Source organism: Aquarana catesbeiana, linkage group LG02 (genome assembly GCF_042186555.1).
Source record: "Aquarana catesbeiana isolate 2022-GZ linkage group LG02, ASM4218655v1, whole genome shotgun sequence".
Classification (NCBI taxonomy): Eukaryota; Metazoa; Chordata; class Amphibia; order Anura; family Ranidae; genus Aquarana; species Aquarana catesbeiana.
In genome coordinates, this window is record NC_133325.1 from 303,750,559 (window position 1) to 303,772,150 (window position 21,592).

The 21,592-nt window shown below is 40.4% G+C and overlaps 1 protein-coding gene across 2 annotated transcripts in view; it reads left to right on the forward strand.

Moving 5' to 3' along the window:
* Positions 1-18,436, forward strand: part of OCA2 (OCA2 melanosomal transmembrane protein) — a 698,229-nt gene extending 679,793 nt beyond the window's left edge. For both annotated transcript variants that reach the window (XM_073614631.1, XM_073614632.1), the window contains one exon: positions 17,678-18,436. In XM_073614631.1, coding sequence (XP_073470732.1) covers positions 17,678-17,765 — 88 coding nt within the window. In that variant the 3' untranslated portion in view covers positions 17,766-18,436. The remainder of the gene's footprint in view (positions 1-17,677) is intronic.
* Positions 18,437-21,592: the final 3,156 nt, after the last annotated feature.

Consider the following 21,592-nt stretch of genomic DNA (forward strand, 5'->3'; position numbering starts at 1 on the left):
AAGCCGGCAGCTTTGACCAGCTTGAATTTAGACGCTGGGCATGTAGATGACAGTGACTGTATTTTTATTTTTTTGCTGCAGCAGATAGGGCAGAGAAATTTTGCCTGCTGTAGTCTACAGCTGGTGGTGTGCTACTGGAAGATGTCCTGCGAGGACCTGGGACATCCTGCGCTATAACATCAACCCTGTCAGTGGAGGCTGCTGAGAGGTTATGAGGTATAGTGCGGGTAGACCGGAAGGGTGAGGAAGAGCAGAATTGGGTCCCTTTTGTGTGGCTTTCAGGTGTTCTTGACAAAGGGCTGAGTGGTAGGAGGTTCAATGCCTTGTTAAGCATGTGGTACCCAAATGGCTGGTGTGTTTGCCACGCTTGATGTGCTTGAGGCACAGTTTACAAATTTACAGTGCGATCAGCTGCACATGTGCTAAAAAGCAAACAGCTGAGCTGTGGGAAGTGGGCCGGAAGATGACAGCTCCACAATCTGGTCAATTAGGGTGGCTGCTCTCTACTCTTCCATGATGGCTACCTCTTTGGGGTTGTGCCTCACCCTCACTTTCCTCCTCTGATCTATCTGGCATCCAAGTTGTGTCAGTGACCTCATTATCATCATCATCCCCTCCATCCTCATCACTGGAGACTAGGGATGAGCCGAACACCCCCCTGTTCGGTTCGCACCAGAACATGCGAACAGGCAAAAAATTAGTGCAAACACCGTTAAAGTCTAAGGGACTCGAACATGAATAATCAAAAGTGCTATTTTTAAAGGCTTATATGCAAGTTATTGTCCTAAAAAGTGTTTGGGGACCTGGGTCCTGCCCCAGGGGACATGGATCAATGCAAAAAAAGTTTTAAAAACGGCCGTTTTTTTAGTTGCAGTGATTTTATTATAGTATGTCTGTAAAGGGGCGCATGTTTCCTGTGTTTAGAACAGTCTGACAGCAAAATGACATTTCAAAGGAAAAAAAGTCATTTAAAACTACTCACGAAGACTTTAAATAAAGGTATTGGCAAAAACTGTCTCTTGTCATTTTTAACAGTTTTTTTGTGACATGGTAGGGATACTTTTGTACCCGCTTACCATTTCACACGGGGGGGCTGGGATCTGGGGGTCCCCTTGTTAAAGGGGGCTTCCAGATTCCGATGAGCCCCCCGCCCGCAGACCCCCACAACCACCGGGCAAGGGCTGTGGGGTTGAGGCCCTTTGCCCCGATCAACATGGGGACAAGGTGCTTTGGGTGGCTACCCCAAAGCACCCTCCCAATGTTAAGGGCATGTGGCCTGATACAGTTCAGGAGGGGGGTGCTTTCTCATCCCCCCTCTTTTCCTGTGGCCTGCCAGGTTGCGTGCTTGGATAAGGGTCTGGTATGGATTTTTGGGGGGACCCCACGCCATTTTTTAAAACATTTTGGCTGGGGTTCCCCTTAATATCCATACCAGACCTGAAGGGCCTCATATAAAGTTTAGTGGGACCCCCCACGCCATTTTTTTTTTTTTTTTACATTTTGGTTCGGGGTTCCCCTGTGGGGAAATCCCATGCCATTTTTATCAATGAACTTTTATGTGTATTGTCGGACCGACAATTCATTAATAGCTGCAAATATTTTTAAATGACTTTTTTTCCTTTTGAAATTTCATTTTGCTGTCAGACTGTTCTAAACACGTGAAACATGTGCCCCTTTACAGTCATAGACAAAAAAGAAAGTGCAAAGACAGGCCACGTTCATAAATATATGAAGACAAAAAAATAAGTAATACTAAGTATTACTAGGCTAAGAAACACTGGAAAGAAAGTAACAGTATAAAAATATAAATTTATTGAAGGTTACAAATACATAAAAGTAAAAATAGATAAAGATGATAACACAAATGCATCTATGAATAATGTGCAGTGAGCCCTTGTATGTCTTTTGCCACTAGGCTTCCTCAGGACAAGGCCAAGGTTCACAGACGAGACAGATAAGAGAATATATTTCTCTATCTGAAATGAGATATAATGTCATTAGACACACATAACTTACACATAAACAGACTGTTCAAGAAAAATCATGCGCTAAGCACCTGTGAGTGCAGAGACCAACATCAAGCCATTACCTTGTTTGGAATGTACAATCATGTACCAACACGATACGGTGGGTGATTCCCTCAAATGTCAAAACAACTGAAAGTGGAACACATACAACCAATGTCAGCATATAAAGTTTGTATTAAAGTAAAGGAGTACAGGCTGTTTTAAAAAGGGCTAGAACTTACTATTTTAGGTATAGCTGAATATATGAGCAGGGGCATGTGAATAGTATTCCTTATTTTGGGAGCGACCATCGGAGAGTGGAGGGCCATAGAGAGTATCCCACAGTGAATGCTGGATTTAAATTCCAGTACTGCTGATGGCTATGTTAAAGCCCAACAGCCAATCGCTGTCTATATGTATACAATAATAACAATGGCTTAGATAGAAGCTAGTTTGGAAACAGCAAAAGCCTAACAGTGATCTAGAGCTAACAACAATAATAACCCAGCGCCAGTGAATGTACATCTAGGGAGCTCAATCAAGATGTGGTGATGTGGTGTGTAACATATAATTTACAATCAGCACATCATGTGGTACATAACATGTAATGTGCAAATTAGCATGACTTGAACTTGGGGGAGGGAAAGGGGGGGGGGGGGGACGGGAAACCAGTGCAGCTGGAACAACCGTAACTGATAGCTACAGATCAAAAACAAACAAAAAATGTCCAGCGCCCTGGATGTCACAAAGTCAATTTGCAACGGCCCAAAATGAAAACTGAGTAGTTTAATGAAAATAGATTATAAAAACAAGTAATAAAAACAAATTGTAAAAATAGTCCCATAATAACACAGCACTACATTGCACTTGGATTGGGAATATGAAGAAGACAGTCCAATCAGCAACAGGAAACCAAAAACGGGACATCCATCCAACTGCCTAGCCCCAGGCTGAAGTAAAAAAAGAAGGGGGATGGAAGGGAAGGAGGGAGCCCAGATGAGAAACTGGGGACTCAGACTCCCTACTGACTGTGGGATCCAGAGGAGATGACTCACCAGCTCCAGAGAGCTGCTTCGTGGATGTAGCGTGAAGGGAAGCCAATGCTCCACCGTGAGGAGAGAAGCCTCGCTGGGGCTCCGTGATGAGGGGCGATGACATCAGCCCAGCTGGAAGGAGAGGGCATGGCTTCTCACAGGAAACCCGCCGGAGAGTCAGCTGGTACCGCTGAGCCGCTGACTCACCGGTCTGTGTCCCCTCTAAGGTGAAAAGCCTCAATAATGGATGGTGTCACTCAAGGGATCCAGCGGTGAAAAATAAAAAGCAAACCAGGAGGGAAATAATAGAGCCGGCAATGCTGATGGAAGACACTGCTGTTGGGCAATGTAAAGCTCCCGAGAGTGGATGGATGGATGGTCACCGTGGCATGGTTCTGGGTAGGACCACTGTCATGAGGTTGCCTTGATGACGCGTTTCGCGCTTCAGCGCTTTGTCATAGTGACAAAGTGCTGTGATCTACTGGAGGGATTATGGGAATTGTAGGATATCAACTCTCATACTCTGCACCTGTGCATAGAGGTCTATGCAGAGAGAAGAACATTCCACAACAAGCAGGGCATCATGTGATCTGCTGGAGGGATTCTGGGAATTGTTGGATATCAACTCTCATATTCTCCACAACAAGCAGGGCGTCATGTAATCTGCTGGAGGGATTGTGGGAATTATAGGATATCAACTCTCGTACTCTCTGCAGCTGTGCAGAGAGGTCTATGCAGAGAGAACATCATTCCACACAGAGGAGAGATCCGAGCAGTACGGCGTCCGGGCGGAGGACATCTTACGCATGCGCCAGCCATACCGAAGTATAGCAACTGCATTATGGGCATTGTAAAGAATGCTGTGTCTGTCTGTTATAGGCTGTATTCGATAGTTGATCGATTAAAGTTGTCAGTAAAAGTACATAGTGTCTCCACTGTTTGGAAGTTACATGTTTATGAAAGATTCTATATTAACATTTTTGCCCATACCTCAATTATGGTGGATAAAAATTATGCATACAAATGCTCACAAGAAAATTCTTGTTGTTATCGGTATGCCACCCTGATCATGCATGTGCAGAGAGACTGCATATAAATAGGAAAAGAAGGCATTCGGCTTAACCACCACTCACAAGTGGACAGCCCATGATAAATTGTAAAAACAGAACCATAGTTGCATCCACAAAATTACATAAACAATATGGTAAGAATATATAAATAGCATTAATCTGAAATAATACATGAATTCTCCAGCAAGTCATGTCTACTCACGGTCAGATACCGATTCTATCTACAAAGTACTTTATCTGCATATATATCAACTATCTCCATTGGGATAATCTGATGAACCTTGCGAATGGTACAGATAAGAATTCAATTAATATTCCTGTGTTTACCTATCTTAAAGAACAAGAAGAGGAGAGGGGGTAAAGGAAGCAATTTAGGAAGGCAGAAGCATGAACTTTGAAACAAATAAATCGCATGAGTCGCATAGTATATTGATGGACTAGATCTATTAAAGAGAGGATTTAAAACGGATCATATAATTTAAGCCTGGATAGACCGTGGCTTGTAATTTATGTATCCATTGCGTTTCGCGTTGGAGTACTCTTATCAAAATCACCCCCACGAGGGTCGGCATAAACAACGTCCAGAGCAGCAAATTTAAACATCATGGGTTCATACATATGCTTGAAAGCTATGTGATACCCCATTGTGGTATTCAGAAGACCATTTGTAGCATAATATGCATGGTCCTTGATTCTTCTCCAAAAGGGCCTAATAGTTTTGCCTACATAAAAGGCTCCGCATTGGCAGAAAATGATGTAGATGACACCTTGAGTTTGACATGTAATGTGGTGCCGTAAGACATGCGTATGACCATCTGGGAGAAGAATCGAAGGACCTGTAAGTAGCAAATCGCAAAAGTCGCAATTGCCACATTGGAAGAGGCCTGCAGGGGATTGTACTGTATTCGTGGTTTTACAGTAATGACTTTGTACTAGGGAGTCCTTTATGGATTTGGCTCGTCGAAAGGTGATTTCGGGACGAGGACCTATGTATTTACTGATGGTGGGATCTGTAGTTAGAATATGCCAGTGTTTTTGGATAGTTGAACTTATAGTTTGGTGTTGGTCAGAATAGGTTGTGATGAATCTCACTACGTCTGGACTAACTTGTTTTGGTTATAATAGACACCCCCCAGATTCAATATTTAAAGGAATATTACACTTTTATTGTTTCACTTTAAGCATTTTTAAAATCACTGCTCCCGAAAAAAATGGCCGTTTTTAAAACTTTTTTTTGCATTGATCCATGTCCCCTGGGGCAGGACCCGGGTCCCCAAACACTTTCTTATGACAATACCATGCATATAAGCCTTTAAAATTAGCACTTTTGATTTCTCCCATAAACTTTTTAAGGGTGTTCTGCGGCTTTTGAATTTGCCACGAACACCCCAGATTGTTCACTGTTCGGCGAATTGGCGAACAGCCGACGTTCGAGTCATACACGAGTTTGACTCAAACTCGAAGCTCATCCCTACTGGAGACAACTTTGCAATGCACCGCGGCTGGGGGAACATGACTGCCAATTTGTTTACCAGTGTTCTCCCCTCTCTGTAGGCTCATGTTCCTACCTTCCTCAACCTTAGAACCAAAATCTGAATCAAGTAATGGCTGTGCATAGTCAAGGAGCAAGTGGCTGATACTCAAATAACTCAGCTGACTCCTCCATGCCTGATGTTGGTGCTATGGCAGGAGTAGCTGCAAAGGACTGCTCACTAGTCTCTGCTTGGGTGACGGAGGATAAGGAGGATGATTATGGTTTAGCAAGCCAGTCCACCACCTCCTCTGCATGCTGTGGCTGAATGGCACGGGCAACAATCACTAAACAGAGGAAATGAAATGATGCCCTGCCTGAGGACGGACCATGTCCACCTTTGCCTGTGGACACATACGCTGCTGGCCCCTTCACAGTGCCATGGGAACGTCTGCCCCTCCTTATTGGCCTCCCAGACATGATGGGGGGTGCGCTTATTAACAAAATGTAATAAATATGTGGAAATGTGTAAGCGGATGTACTTTAATCAATGAAAAGTGGTGTTTGGTGCACTTTATCATGAGTACTCACTGCACAGATTCCACTGACACACAAAAAATGCAGTAAAACTGCACTGACGCACTGCAATATACTTTAGTAAGTGTGCACTAACACACTGAAATATACTGTGTTAAATGTACAGTAATGCACTAATATATACTGTGTTAAATGTGCAGTAGCGCACTAATATATATTGCAGGAAACCTGCCCTATCAAATTAAACTGACACTAAAGTTAAAATGAATGGTCACGCTACATTCACAAAAACTGACACTGAAGTAAAAACGTATGGTCACACTACACGTTGCTGCGGTACAGTGCATTGTAGTCATTCGAACAAACGTTGAAAGCCTCCTGATAATTTGTGTGTTTGTTGAACGGGCGAACAGCCAATGTTTGGCCCGAACTCCTGCTCAGACCGAACTGTTCACCCAACTCTAATGTACAGCAAGAGTTTGTCCATTTTAGGTACAAGCAGGATTAACAGATTGGAGCCTCTCCTGCCACTGCCTTTCCCAGCCCCCTACTATACTTTGAAGCACGAGGCTGTCGAACGGACAGCTCAGTCCTGAAAATTACATTGATAGTGCACAGCTCTCTCAATGCACCTGCTGAAACCCTGATATCTGGCCCAACGCTATTTCAGGTGTGCTGTCTGTTCTAAACAGCTTGTTCACTGCATTCTATCAGTGACAATGGAGTTCCACAGATTAGATCAGGAGAACCATGTTGTGTGACAGCCACGTCCCCCTCTTTATTTATGAATGAGAGCAGTAGTAGTAGGCTTCAGTCATAAAATACTATTATGTGTAAATTGAGAAAATGTTTTAAATAGGTTTGGCCCATTCACAATGTAGCTTTGCATTACAATGTGTCAATGAATGTTATTTTGCATTGCATTAAGCTGGTACAATTATTTTGAATGAGCTGCCAATCCACCATAATTTAGCCAAAACTGAAATACACTATTATTTTACTTCTTTTCTGCATCTTGAAAGAAAAAAAAACATTTGTTTACAGTGCAATTATGGGAATGTTTAATATAGAATGGTTTGTACTGTAAGAGTATGACTTCTGCTGTACCACAATGTTTCAAAACTAAAATTGTAAAACTATTTAACATTTTTTTCCAAAGTATTCATACATTACCAGTAACAAAAACACTGACATTGTTTAGAATCTGTTAACATACGTCCTATGCTACAGGCATGCAGGGTTTTATTCATTATTGGAGAGAAATTTTTGTTCTGTTGCTCTCATAGATTTCAAAACCCAAACCCTTTTCGACAAAATTAATTAAAATGTGTATTAAAGCTAAAGTTGCAGAAATGTATAGAAACAAATTCTAGATGCAACTAGAATGCCCCTTGTGGATGCATACACGTTTTCCCAGCACAGGGTCTTGTACAACATTGTTTTAGATTCTCTTGAGGGACTTTGTTAAAGAATGAAAACTGTGTTGTAGATCGGAAAGAGAAGCTTGTCAAGCTGATAGATGAAAGCAGCTTGTTTTCACTGGGGAAAATACTGTGAATTACATGGTCATCCAATTAAGGTACTTCACTAAACTGGAGGAAGCCTTTCTGTTTTTGCATGCTTTCCAATAAACACGTGACATGTCTACTACAGGACTATCTATTAACATACTTGTAGCAATGTGGCTGTCTTTAATTTGGCTTTCGTGTTCCAGGCTTTCTTAACTCTTTCACTTCATTTCATTGAAAGGCCAACTGCTCTCAATGTTAAAGTATAACTACAGGCAAAACTTTTTTTTTTCAGTGTTGGATGAAATGGAGAGGGATTAGAACCCTGGTTAATTTTTTATTGCGGTCCATGGCCCCGTTACGCAGATTCCCCCTCCCTGTTTGTCCTGTTTACCATTTTCATTGAAAGTAAAAGAAAACCCCACATTTTGAGTTGTCGCCAGAAAAGTAATAGGAAATATTACAACGGGGACACTAGTTCTGGTGGGCTGTGGGTCCCTAAGAGATTCCCTTAATTTGCAGGGATTTCCTCTCACTTCCTGTTTGGCTATGGGACAGAAGTGAAGGTAAATCTCTGCAATGGGACACTGATGGTGCAAAAAAATCTGACGGATTATAACCCTCCCTTTATCCAAAATGAAGAAAAAAAAAAGTTTTGTCTGTAGTTCTACTTTAATTAAAAATGGTTATGGTTTCTCTTTTGGTTTATTGAAAATATATGTTGTGGTTACTTCTGTATCTTGAGAACACAAGTGTCAATCTATTTCAACCAGAGCTCCTAGTTCTAAGTAGTGACCACAGCTATCACTATGATGGATTTCTTCATATAGAGATGACATTATGCAGCACTTTATAGAGTACAAACATGCACATCAGTCCCTGTTTTCTGTAGGAGTTCACAATCCTATGTCCCAGTCACACTCATACACACCATAGGGTTAGTTTGGATGAAAGTCAGTTAACCTACAAGTATGTTTTTGTATTGAGGGAGGCAACCAACAAATCACCCAGAGATATTCACTTGAGCATGGGTGGAACACTCAAACTCGGTGAAAGATCTGAACACAAGGCTTATAGCAGCATTTTCTATCACATAGAATTAGCAAATAATTGATATTAGTGTCAGTTTCTTAACTCATTTTGTGGCAGGAGGGTGTAGACACAAACAACTGAGGAAAAATTATACTTATTAGTCTGAGATGAGAAACTGGTTGATTATTAAACCAGTAGATAGAAACCCAAAATTGTCATTTGTTTTCGTTAGTTACTCTTTACACCTGCCCCTTAATCTGTCTAAATTATACAATCATTTCTTTTATTCATTTTTTTTGCCTAGAGAATTATAGGCTACTGTTGCTGACCTCACCTTTTGAAAGTGCTAGTTCACTGTCAGTCACATTAATCTAAAAGCTTGAATACGTTCGGAAACCACTAATCTAAAATGGACATACACATTAGACCAGTAGCTCAGTGGGTATTGAAGACTAAAAATGTGCATGATAGGCCAGGCACTGTTCTGTCCAGGCCTTTTATTTTCCATAAGACTTTACAGTGCCTTGAAAAACGTATTCATACCCCTTGAAATTTTCCACATTTTGTCATGTTACAACCAAAAACTTAAATGTATCGTATTGGGATTTTATGTGATAGACCAACACAAAGTGGCACATAATTGTGAAGTGGAAGGAAAATGAAAAATGGTTTTTAAAATGTTTTACAAATATCTGAAAAATGTGCCGAGCATTTGTATTCAGCCCCCTTTATTCTGATACCCCTAACTAAAATCTAGTGGTACCAATTGCCTTCAGAAGTCACCTAATTAGTAAATTGAGTCCACCTGTGTGTAATTTAATCTTCGTATAAATACAGCTGTTCTGTGAAGCCCTCATAGGTGTGTTAGAGAATCTTAGTGAACAAATTGCATCACAAAGAGGCCAAGGAATACACCAGACAGATCAAGGATAAAGTTGAGAAGTTTAAAGCAGGGTTAGGTTATAAAAAAAATATTCCAAGCTTTGAACATCTCATAGAGCACTGTTCAATCCATCACCCCAAAATGGAAGGAGTATGGCACAACTGCAAACTTACCAAGACATGGCTGTCCACCTAAACTGACAGGCTGGGCAAGGAGACCATTAATCAGAGAAGCAGCCAAGAGGCCCAGGACAACTCTGGAGGAGCTGCAGAGACCCACAGCTGAGGAGGGAGAATCTGTCTACAGGACAACTATTAGTCGTGTACTCCACAAATCTGGCCTTTATGGAAAAGTGGCAAGATGAAAGCCATTGCTGAAAGAAAGCCATAAGTCCCATTTGCAGTTCGTGAGAAGCCATGTGGCGGACACAGCAAACATGTCGAAGAAGGTGCTCTGGTCAGATGAGACCAAAACATTTTGCCACATGGTGGTGTTGCGTTTCCTTAGCAGGGACAGGGAAGGTGGTCAGAGTTGATGGGAAGATGGATGGGGCCAAATACAGGGCAATCTCAGATGATAACCTTTTCGAGTCTGCAAAAGACTTGAGACTGGGACGGAGGTTCACCTTCCAGCAGGACAACGACCCTAAACATACAGCCAGGGCTACAATGGAATGGTTTATATCCAATCAAACATCTGTGGCGAGACTTGAAAATAGCTGTTCACGGCCGTTTTGCGTTTATAAAAGGCCTCATAGGTGCGGTGCGTTTGACGCTGGCAACAATCTATACGACTAATGAACACCAGGATGTCTTTATCCGTCATACTTTGACTAAGCAATTGAACTTTACAGATGGCCAACTAATCTTAGGCAGGGACTTTAATGTCCCCTTGACCCCTAAAGTAGACACTTCTTCAAGTTTATCCTCTATGCCCGTAAGCTCTCATAAACGAATCACACAAGCCATACATAGAGCTCAGCTAATCGATGTGTCGCGACTCCAACATCCGGGAGAAAGGGACTATTAATTTTATTCTCCCCCTCATAAAGTTTATTTAAGAATCGATTACTTTTTGATTCCTCATGTTCACCTGCATGCGGTTTGCCAAACCTCTATCAGGTCGATTACGTGGTCTGACCATGCCCCTATCCTATTGACATATGCTCTGTCGCAAGTCCCGTCTCAAGTATCATGCATATGGAAGCTAAACGAAAGCCTCCTTCAAATTCCAGAAATACTCAAAGAAATTAAGAAAGAATTGCTCTTCTACTTTCAGACGAACCAAACTTCAGATAGCAGTCCGGGCATGGTATAGGAGGCTCACAAAGCAGTCATCAGAGGCATTTTCATTAAGCATGGGTCCAGACTTAAAAAAGAAAGAGAGAAGCAATTAAATCTATTACTGATTAAACTTCATACGACGGAAACCCAACACAAACATGCACCCTCCCCAAGTTTGGTACAGGAACTTACTATACTACGTACTCAGATTAATGATTTATTACGGTATAAGGCCAAAGCAGCCTTACAGAGATGTAGAAAAATTAGAGCACAGAAGTCACGGACTTTCCTTTTTTTGAGCACAACAGTCACCAGAGTATTTGGAACTTTCTCTGAAACTAATATTTTTTATTTTTTATAATTTTTTATATTATGAATTATCTATTTTTTGATACTATTATGAATTTGATATTATCCTTTGGAGCACGTTGGACCTTTTATATATTTATAACAATACATAATTTGTTGTTGGCACGTTTTGCACATATGGTCAGCACTGTATATCACCCCAGTTTATATGCGGATGGGATGTTTTATTTTTATTTCTATTTTTACTGATGGTTAAAATTTACTGTGTGGCCTCATGGGAGTTTTGCACGTTATTAACAGTATTTACACAGGTTTATGAATAGGGGGTGGATCTAGTTTATTCACTGTATTAGTTTTACATTTACATTGGTAACTCATACACACTTCATATATCCCCCCTTAAGGGAGCACCATTCACCCCATTTTTTACTATAATATATACTTTAGCCGCTTGTGGGTTTAACAGGGGAGGCTGCATACCTTTTTTCTTTCTCTCTCTTTGTTTTCTTCCCCTTTTTTTTTCTTTTTTTTTTCTTCTTTTTTCTTTCTTCAGTCCTAAGCGCGGAGCCTCTGTGTCCTTGGATCATTAAAGTATACTCTCAACCTACAGCCCAAGTTAAAGTTAATGGAGTTCTGTCAGAACCTTTCTTTATAGCAAATGGCACAAGACAGGGGTGTCCGCTTTCCCGTTTGTTGTTCACTTTGTCATTAGAACCATTTCTGAGTAGAATCCGTTTAAACCCAGACTTACAGGGACTGACTGTTGTTAGCAACCAGTATAAAATCTCGGCTTATGCAGATGAATTCTTCTCCTTGACAAACTCAATACACTTGCTTCCTAATCTTCTATGAGAGTTTGAAATTTATGGATCGCTATCTAATTTTAAGATTAAAGTGGCATAAATCGGAAGCAATGGGAATTGGGATACCTCTTACTCTTCTATCTACGCTTAGATCCAGTTTTAACTTCAAATGGACAGTGACAGCCCTAAAATATTTGGGCACCTATATTCCTACAAGTTTATCACGTGTATTTGAGTTCAACTTCCCACCAATGGTATCTAGGACCCGCTTGCTCCTAGATAGCTGGAATAAAGGTTTACATTCATGGTTTGGCAGAATTAACTTACTGAAAATGTCTATATTACCTAAGTTTCTTTACCTGTTTCAAGCTCTACCAATTAAGATCCCTCTTGCTTACTTTAAACAGGTTAATACACTTTTTATTAAGTTTGTGTGGGCACATAAGAAACCACGTTTGCCTTTTCATATATTGTCACTGCCTAAACAATATGGCAGTTTAGCACTTCTAGACACTAGGAAATACTATCAAGCGACTCACTTGAGCAGGATCATAGATTGGTGCCGTCACAGTCAATTTAAATTATGTGCTCAGATAGAACAAGCTCAGACACACACTTTATTTTCAGGGACTTTGTGGTGCTATGACCATCTTCAGCCAACATTGAAAAGTCACCCTATAATAGGCGCAACGCTTTATATAGGCTCGCACGTTAGTAAACAATTCTCTTTATGCACACCAGATTCTCCATTATTTCCTATCTTGGGAAACCTGAGTTTTTCCCCGGGCCTATGCCCTAAAACATTCAGAACTTTAAAGCAGTTGGGCAAAATTTGGGCGTCCCACTTTCTAATAGGTGGCAGATGGCCCTCAATAGAGGAATTGATGGCAGAGCCAGGCCTTTTTATACTGCCTTTTTGGTCGGCACTACAGCTGCGACACTTTTTCGACACCTTGACTGATCCAATGCGTTTTGTTCGTCCTTTGATGACGATGGAGAAATACTGTTCCGAAGAAGGTGTCATAACACAAGTACTCTCCAAAACATACTCTCTATTGAATTGTCCAATAGCTCCGCCACATCTGCCGTTTTTGGATAAGTGGGAATAAGACCTCCAGCGGAAATTTACATTCACCCAAAGACAACAGATATTAGGTCTTGCTCTAAAGTCCTCAATTAGTTCGAAAATTCAAGAATCCAATTATAAAATCATGACGAGATGGTATTACACTCCCCACCTTATACATCGGTATTATCCCGATACTACTGATCGCTGTTGGCGATGCTTGGTGGGGTAGAGGAACTCTATTTCATATATTTTGTTCTTGTCCTAAACTGTCCCATTTTTGGAAGACCGTCCAAGAAGTGACTCAAAAGTTCACGGAATATAAGATTTCTGGTGACCCGGCTCTTTCTTTTACATGTGTCTAATATTTGTGTTAAAATCTACCAAAAGTGTATTTTAAGGCACCTCCTAAATGCAGCAAAGTATTGTATTCCACTCCATTGGAAGAAACAGACACCGCCGATGGTGGCAGATTGGTTACGTGAAGTGGATGATATAAGTAAAATGGAAGATTTAACAGCGACTACACAACACCAACAGGAAAATTTTCTTAAAATTTGGAACCCGTGGAAACAGTTGTCGGTGGAAGGTAGAGCACTCCTGGGAGATGGAAGCTAATTCTGAATATCCCCTTTGAACACCTTGGTTACCCAGAGCCAAAGAAAACCAAGTCCCCTTTTTTCTTTTCCCTCTATATACTTCCCCTGTCTATATTCCCCCCCCCCTTTTTTTTTTTGAAATTAGGAAAAAGGATACGGGCAGCTTGTGGTCACGTATTTATGTTTTATCTATTTGTTTATTTTAGTGGGCAGCATAAAGTAACACCTATCAGACCTCCTATTCACATTGTGCCCCTTTTGATTTTTTTTTTTTTTGTGTAAATATTTATATGGATATGTAGATGAATTGTAAACTGATATTTGATGTATATACTAGTTGTATTGATTTGTTGCCCACTGTAGGCAGTAATAAAGATTTAAATTAAAAAAAAAAAAAAAAAAAAAAAAAAAAAAAAAGAAGAAAACAGCTGTTCACAGATGCTCTCCATCCAATCTTGCAGAGCCTAAGCTATTTTACAAAGAAGAATGGGCAAAAATGTCACTCTCTAGAGACATGGTCTATCACATAAAATCCCAATTAAAATACATTTTATGTTTTGGTTGTAACATGACAAAATGTAGAAAATGTCAAGGCACTGTATATATAGAGTGTTTTTTGTACGGACGATTTAGAATTCATCCACTATTGCTTAAGGTTTTGATACTTAATTGCAGGGATCTCCAAAATTTCTAAACAAAGGGCCAGTTTACTGTCCTTCAGAATTTAGGGGGGCTCTACTGTGGCCAGTGGAAGTAGAAAATGGCCCATCTTTGGTATTACAGGGAGAATTTGTTGGTGTCAGTGGGAGGAATAGTGCCCCATTGTTGGTGTCAGTGGCAGGAGTTATGCCCCATTGTTGGTGTTAGTGGCAGCAATAATGCCTCAAGGGCCAGATACAGTTTAGCAAAGGGCCACAGTTTGGAGACCACTGCTTTATTGGATAGCTCAACAAAAATTTTAAATTTTAACTACATTAAATAGTGAAATCTGATTTTGTTTTTTGTTTTTTTTTTTTGTATTTGGGGTTTTTTTTCCACATTGTTTTTTGCCATATTTTTTTTTATAAGACCTTCAAATGAAGACTATTACTAGAATTACTTGCTTTCTATTTCTTTTGTTCATTATCATGTAAATCACAATTTTCTACTGAGAATTATCTCAGGGAAATTAATTTTATGCAGAGTAAATGTGGGGCACAAGGTAAATGTCTTGGCTCTACCAAGATGAGCTGTCCCTAAAAAGAAAGACTGCTTCAGTGATACAAATGTTCGACATTGCACTTGTCTGGAATAGATGCTATTAACCTGTACACAGTGGATACCTGTTTTTGAAGTCTGGATGCTTTTGTCTGTGACAATAACAGAGAATAGTTTTGTTTTGTTCAGCTACAGAATAAAGGAGAAAGGAAGTGAAGTTTTTATATGAACAAGAAAGACGGTGGAGTTTGTCAGCCCTTAATACAAAATCTAGCACCTTGCCGTGGTCACCTCTGCCTTTCATACATCTCTTCCTCCCTTTTCATTGTAGGAGAAATAACCCTTCTTTTTATGCTTACTCTACAGATATTAACTTCTGATGAACTGTAGACCTAATTTAGTTAAAAAAAAAATAGCAAGTGTGTACTTTTTGGTTATGAACCTGCTCACACCAACATCATAATAATTTGTGTCTTAGCAAAACAAGTTTATTGCTAACCATTATTTTAGGAAATACATTTCTCACTGAACCTTTGGTGAAATAGCTGACCAGACCTTAATTAACGTATATACTCGAGTATAAGCCGAGTTTTTCAGCACATTTTTTATGCTGAAACCCCCCCTCAGCTTATACTCGAGTGAGGGCAAGGATACCGGGCATTAGACTGCTTGTCCTGGGGCTGCATTGAACTGTGGCTGCAGTGCTCCCCTTTCTCCCTCCCTTACACAGTGGGAGACCAATGTGTCTCGGAGATGACTCTGAAATTTTCGGACGCGCTGTGACAAAAGTCCCGCCCTCCTCCTAGACCAGCTTGTGTGATAGACGCAGTGTTCTGTCTATCACACGAGCTGGTCTAGGAGGAGGGTGGGACTTTTGTCACAGCGCGGCCAAAAATTTCAGACTGAGTTTCGAGATACAGCGGGAGATGGACGCTGTGCAATCCAGGTACTGACTGCTGCTTGGATTGCATGAATAGGCACAGTCACTACTAGTGAGGCTGTAATGATGGGCACGTTGTGGCTGCAATGACAGGCACAATGAGCCAGCAATGATGGGCATGAGACTAGAATGATGGGCAAGGTGAGGCTGTGGTGATGGGCACAGTGAGGCTACAATGATGGGCATGGTAAGGCTGCAACTATGGGCAGTGAGGCTGCATTGATGGGCACAGTAATGCCGGCAGCCTCTGCATTGTCCGTGCCACACCGTATCCTGAAAATTTACCAGTAGCTGCTGCATTTCCCACCCTAGGCTTATACTTGAGTCAATAAGTTTTCCCAGTTTTTTGTGGTAAAATGAGGTGCCTCGGCTTATATTCGGGTCAGCTTATACTCAAGTATATACGGTAAATTTCCCTATTGCCAGTAAGTATCAAAGGCAGCTTATTTGTAAACCAGAGCTAATATTTTCCCCTGACAACTGTTGTTGGAAACTAGAATTTTGTGCCAGAAAGTATTGCAAGGCTTACCTCTCAGACATGGGTACATTATCAGTGATTACATTAAAGTACTGTATATCTAAACCAATACCAAAAATGTAGTATGTTGCAGATTACTAGTCCTTGGTGTGGTGGCTGCCTCTGTTGCATGATCTGTGCTTGATTAGCGGCATTGGAGGGTAGGGGAGATATTGGGGGTCTAATAGACCACTGATTTCTCCATGAAGGGTTTCTGTCACTGCCCAAAACTATAAAATAGCCTGTTAGCCCCCTTGTAATAGTAACATTAAAATAATATAAAAGATTGAATGAAATGAAACAAAAAAATATATATAAAAGCACCCTTCACATACAGTCAAATGTGCATACAGTATATCCCACACACATATGTAAACAGAGTGAGAGCAATAATTCTTAGGCCATCATTCACAATACACACATTGTGAAAACATTGATGACCTGTAGGCTTTAAAAGTCTCACCAATGGAAAATTTTAGGTACTGTAGTTTGTCGCCATTTTTTGGTTGCATGCAATTTTAAGTTTTAACATGTTTGGTATCTATTTAGTTGACGTGACCTCATCTTTTATTTTACAAAAAAATTGAGTATTGTGTTTGTGTGTGCACTAAAATTAATTTTAGTGTAATTTTTCTGAAAACTTGCTGTCACACAAGGTAGGATAGCCCTTCTAAACTACAACTAGAGCAACTAAAGATTACATTGGAAGGCTTCTCCCGCTCTCTGTAACCAAACTGAAAAATGGGAAAGTGAAATAACTGTCTTGCTAGAGGGAGAGGCATACAATGAATCCATTACTTTGCCCTGCAAAGAGCAATCTCTAACAGTAATCTTACCCAAGCCAGTCCTAAGGGTCTGCTCCAGTCCTGTCATAAACTTGATTTCAGCCCATTCTTTGTGGACAATACAAGGACTTCCATGAAGCTTTACAGTTCCCATTAAAAGCAAGTTGCTTCTTACTCCATCAGTAGTCTCTCTGGTAATGGTAAAACTGATACCCACCCCCTTAGCCTACTAGTGAATAACAATCAAAATATTATACCTTCATACATATCAATTAAGACATGTAATACACCATTTATCTGAGGATTTAATACCCTTAAGAGGTAAAGCTCTCTTTTGGCCAATTTTAAGACACAATAAAGGGTCCATTTGCTAGCTGCCTGCACCGATTGGCTTAAATTTTTAATCACTGTTTAAAACATGCATGTAGATTAGAAAGTCAAAGTGAAGTCCGAGCTCATGTTCTGCAAATTTTCTTTCTAGGCCAGTAACTAAAATATTGTAGGGGCATAACAGCCAGGCAATTGGCGTTTTTAGAGGGCAATCTGTAATAGCAAAGAAAAAACATAATTGTTACTGTGTTCTTCTATTTGCAACTAGTTACATATTTCCCTTATTTTTGTACTTGAAAAATTACAGGTTGGGATTCCCCATGATGATTATCTCCACTATGATCGGGATGATTTATCTACTGGTCGCGCACGTTGTGTTCGAGTGGAATGCATGAATCGCAAACATAGAACAGTAACTCCAACTATATTTTCCAGATGCTCTTGAGTGCCACAAGAAAGCAACACATGATCAATACAGTCTGGCTGTTTTATTTGGTGAAGCACTTGGATTCATCAGTAGATGCACATATACGTCCATTGTTATCCATTTGTGCATTGTGATATAAATTTGATATACAATTGCTGAGAGGCAGGCCATCCCTGGCTATTTATTGTATGTTAGAAAACCGTATTACCCAACTGTGTATTTCTAATAGGGCTAGTTTAGCCCTAACTGTAATACATGTTTGTGAATTGTATTGGCCAGAATATATAGTATAGATCTACTATACTCTCCACTCCACATTTATGGTTATGCCACTATAGGCTTCTTTCTTTATGGTGCAGTGAATATTTCTTTGCATTCACAGAATACTCATTATGGTATTATTTCTTTACCATGGTGCTTTTGATGTGCAGTATATGTTTGAACTGTGCTAAAAATCTGAAATGTTAAAACGTGAAACAATGTGTTTCTAAAAATAAACTCAGCCTAACAAAGAGAATTCTTTTATATTGTTGTTGATTTTTTTTTTTTTTTTTTAGAACTGTAATTTTTATTTTATAGCAGAGTACAGTGTAATAAACAGTTTGGATAACAGACCAAATGCAGTCAATCAAGGTTAAATAAAGGTAAACAAAGCATGGAAGAGCATTGGTTAGTTAGATTCATATTATAAAGAACACCGCGATATACATATTGAACATTATAGAGTATATACTTTACAGGTAGAATCAGAAAGCACTAAGGAATGTTTATAAATATTGCCACAAAAAGGTAGAGACGGTGATAATGTCCCATTCCTATCAATAATAATATATAAAATATATGTCGAAGAAACAAAAAAGCATCAAAGCACACCATCAGCTTGTGGAGATAGTATATTATAAGCTTCTGAGAACATAAGTGAGATATGCACTATTTTACCTCCGCACAATCTGAGCTTAATAACCTGCATTACATGACCTTTTTCTAGACTGATCCAGCCTTGGGAACATGTTTTCTAATTTTATAAAAATTGCTTAACCATGCAAACGTGTTGGGTTTACTGCCTGGTTGGTATCTAGTTATAGGTTACAGACCTAAAATATATTTTACTGCAGACTCAAAGGTCCCTGGAAAAATGTCCATGCTACTGCATAAATATAAGTAACATCACACATTATGTGTAAAATATATTGTAAATGAAAAAATGCAAAAAAAAAAATCACAAAACCACCATGACGCTAAGACTTTATGAACACCCCACCCCTCACATGTATTACTCCTAAACATAGAGTATAAATGTACCCTGAAAACAAAGTTAGAGCCCAAATGTGGCAAAACATATCTAGCTGACAAAGGAAAACCCATGCTCGGCCCTTAGTGCCGGTTCACACTTATGCGATGCGGGAACCCTGCAAATCCACACACCCGACTCGCAAGGCAGTTTACACTGCCATGTGCGAATTACGGGGAGTGTCAATACAATGTTAATGACACGCCCATTTCAGTTTGCATATCGCACTGTGAACTGACAGTTCGGACATGAATCAGATCGTATGGGTGTGAACATCCATTCGATCCGATTCTGGTGCGGACCAAAAAGATCCTGTGTGAGTTTGGTCCGAATGTGATGCAAATTCAGCCATACTACCTGTACGGCTGAAATCGCATTGCACGGACATAGCATGTGATTTGCAGTGCGATGCGAATCACATGCAATCTCGCACCACGCACTGATGTGAACCGGCACTTAAACTGTTATTAACCATGTAATATGTATATATTGTAGCACATACTAATTAAATAGTGCAGCTCTTATTTGTTAAAAGACCCCTGGGTTGGCTTTCCACATCTACCCCCTTTTCGCTGATGGTCGGCTAGAGGAATCGGAGCCACAGGAACGGAACCCTGTGCGATGATTCGATGAGCCTGTTTTCACTGGTATCTAGTAAGTGCAATTTACGTTGTTTATCCAATAAACGGTTTTAATACTGCACTTAAAGGTGTCTTCTCCACTTCTTATCCAGTCCCATTGCCTAGATGAGGGCCTGGTATAGATGTTAATGGCAGGACGACACAAAAAAAGTTTATAGTTCCCTATAAAAATACATAGAAGGCTTATATTTTCAATGATGGTCTGGTACAGATGTCAAAGGGGATCCCACAAAAAAATAGCATGGGGTCCCCCAAATTCTATACCAAACTCCTCAGGTCTGGTATGGATTTAACGGCAAAGGAACACAAAAAGAAGACATTTTAACAAACCATTTATCAAATGGACGACTACTAAAAAGATAATAAAACTGCCAACCCCATCACTACACTTGCTGCAAATTACATCTTCTATTCCCACAATGGATCATGTCATTGACCCAAAAAAATCAGCTCTATACAACACAAGTATAGTTAGCACCTGAAATTAAAGTTAAAGTGGAGCTCCAGGCTCCTTCAGAAAAAAATAGGTCAGCAGCTACAAATACTGTATCTGCTGACCTTTAATAGGATACTTGTCCACGAATTCAACAATGTCTTCCCCCAAGCCGATTTTTCAGTCTGCTCTTGGGTGCTGTCACCTCCATCTCGGCTAAGGGAAATTGGCAGTGAAGCCTTGCAGCTTCACAGCCGGTTCCCTACTGCGCATGCGTGAAGCATGCTGCGCTCTGTGAATGGCCCAGTGGTGAGGAAGACGGAGCGGGGGACGAACTTCCAGCTGAGTTTGCTGCAGTGAGCTCAGCTGGAAGTGGGAAACGGGTACCTGTGAAACCCCCTCCCCCACAAAAGGTGCCAAATGTGGCAGCGGAGGGGGGAGGAGGCAAACCAGTGGAGCTTCCCCTTTTGGGTGGAGCTCCTCTTTAATGTCTTTTGTGAAAACAGCCCTGAATTTTTCCCTCCTAAAAAAGAAAAATCCAGTTTTTAGTGGTTTGAGAGCAAGTTGTAAGTGTGAAATGAAACATTTTCACACTCATTTGATTTGGTCTAAAGGGGCAATATATTTTATCAAGTGCAATTTATGCTACACAGTTTGACGTGGGTTAAAAAAAAGACCTTTTGTTCTCAGCTCTTAGTATGCTGAGCTTGGAATACATTTTCAGTTGCAGGTGCTTAACCGCTTGCTGTCCAGCCGCCGCAGTCGTATTGCGGCAACATTGCTCGGCTGCGCGAATCGCCATTGTTACGTCGCTTCTTAAAGTGGCCACTAGGGGCTCGCGTGCCCGCTGCTTGCCCCCAGAGCCGATGCGAGTGCCTGCCAATTGTGATGACTGCTCCCACAATTGATCGTGACATGGCGAGAACCAGAATCTCTGTGTGTAAACACAGAGATACCGCTTCTCTGAGGGGAATAGTGACAGATCGTATGTTCATACAAAGTATGAACACCGATCTATCTCTTCCCCTAGCAAGTCCCATCCCCACTTCAGTTAGAACACATAGCAGGGAACACATTTAACCCCTTGATCACCCCTAGTGTTAACCCCTTCACTGCCAGTGACATTTTTGCAGTAATCAATGCATTTTTATAGCACTGATTGCTGTATAAATGCCAATGGTCCCAAAAATGTGTCAAAATTGTCTGATGTCTCCACCATGTCGCACTCATGGTAAAAATTGCAGATCGCCGCCGTTACTAGTAAAAAAAAATAATAATAATAATAAAAATGCTATAGATCTACTCCCTGTTTTGTAGATGCTATAACTTTTGCGCAAACCAATCAATATATGCTTATTATGATTTTTATTACCAAAAATATGTTGAAGAATACATATCGGCCTAAAATGAGAAAAAATGTGCTTTTTTTA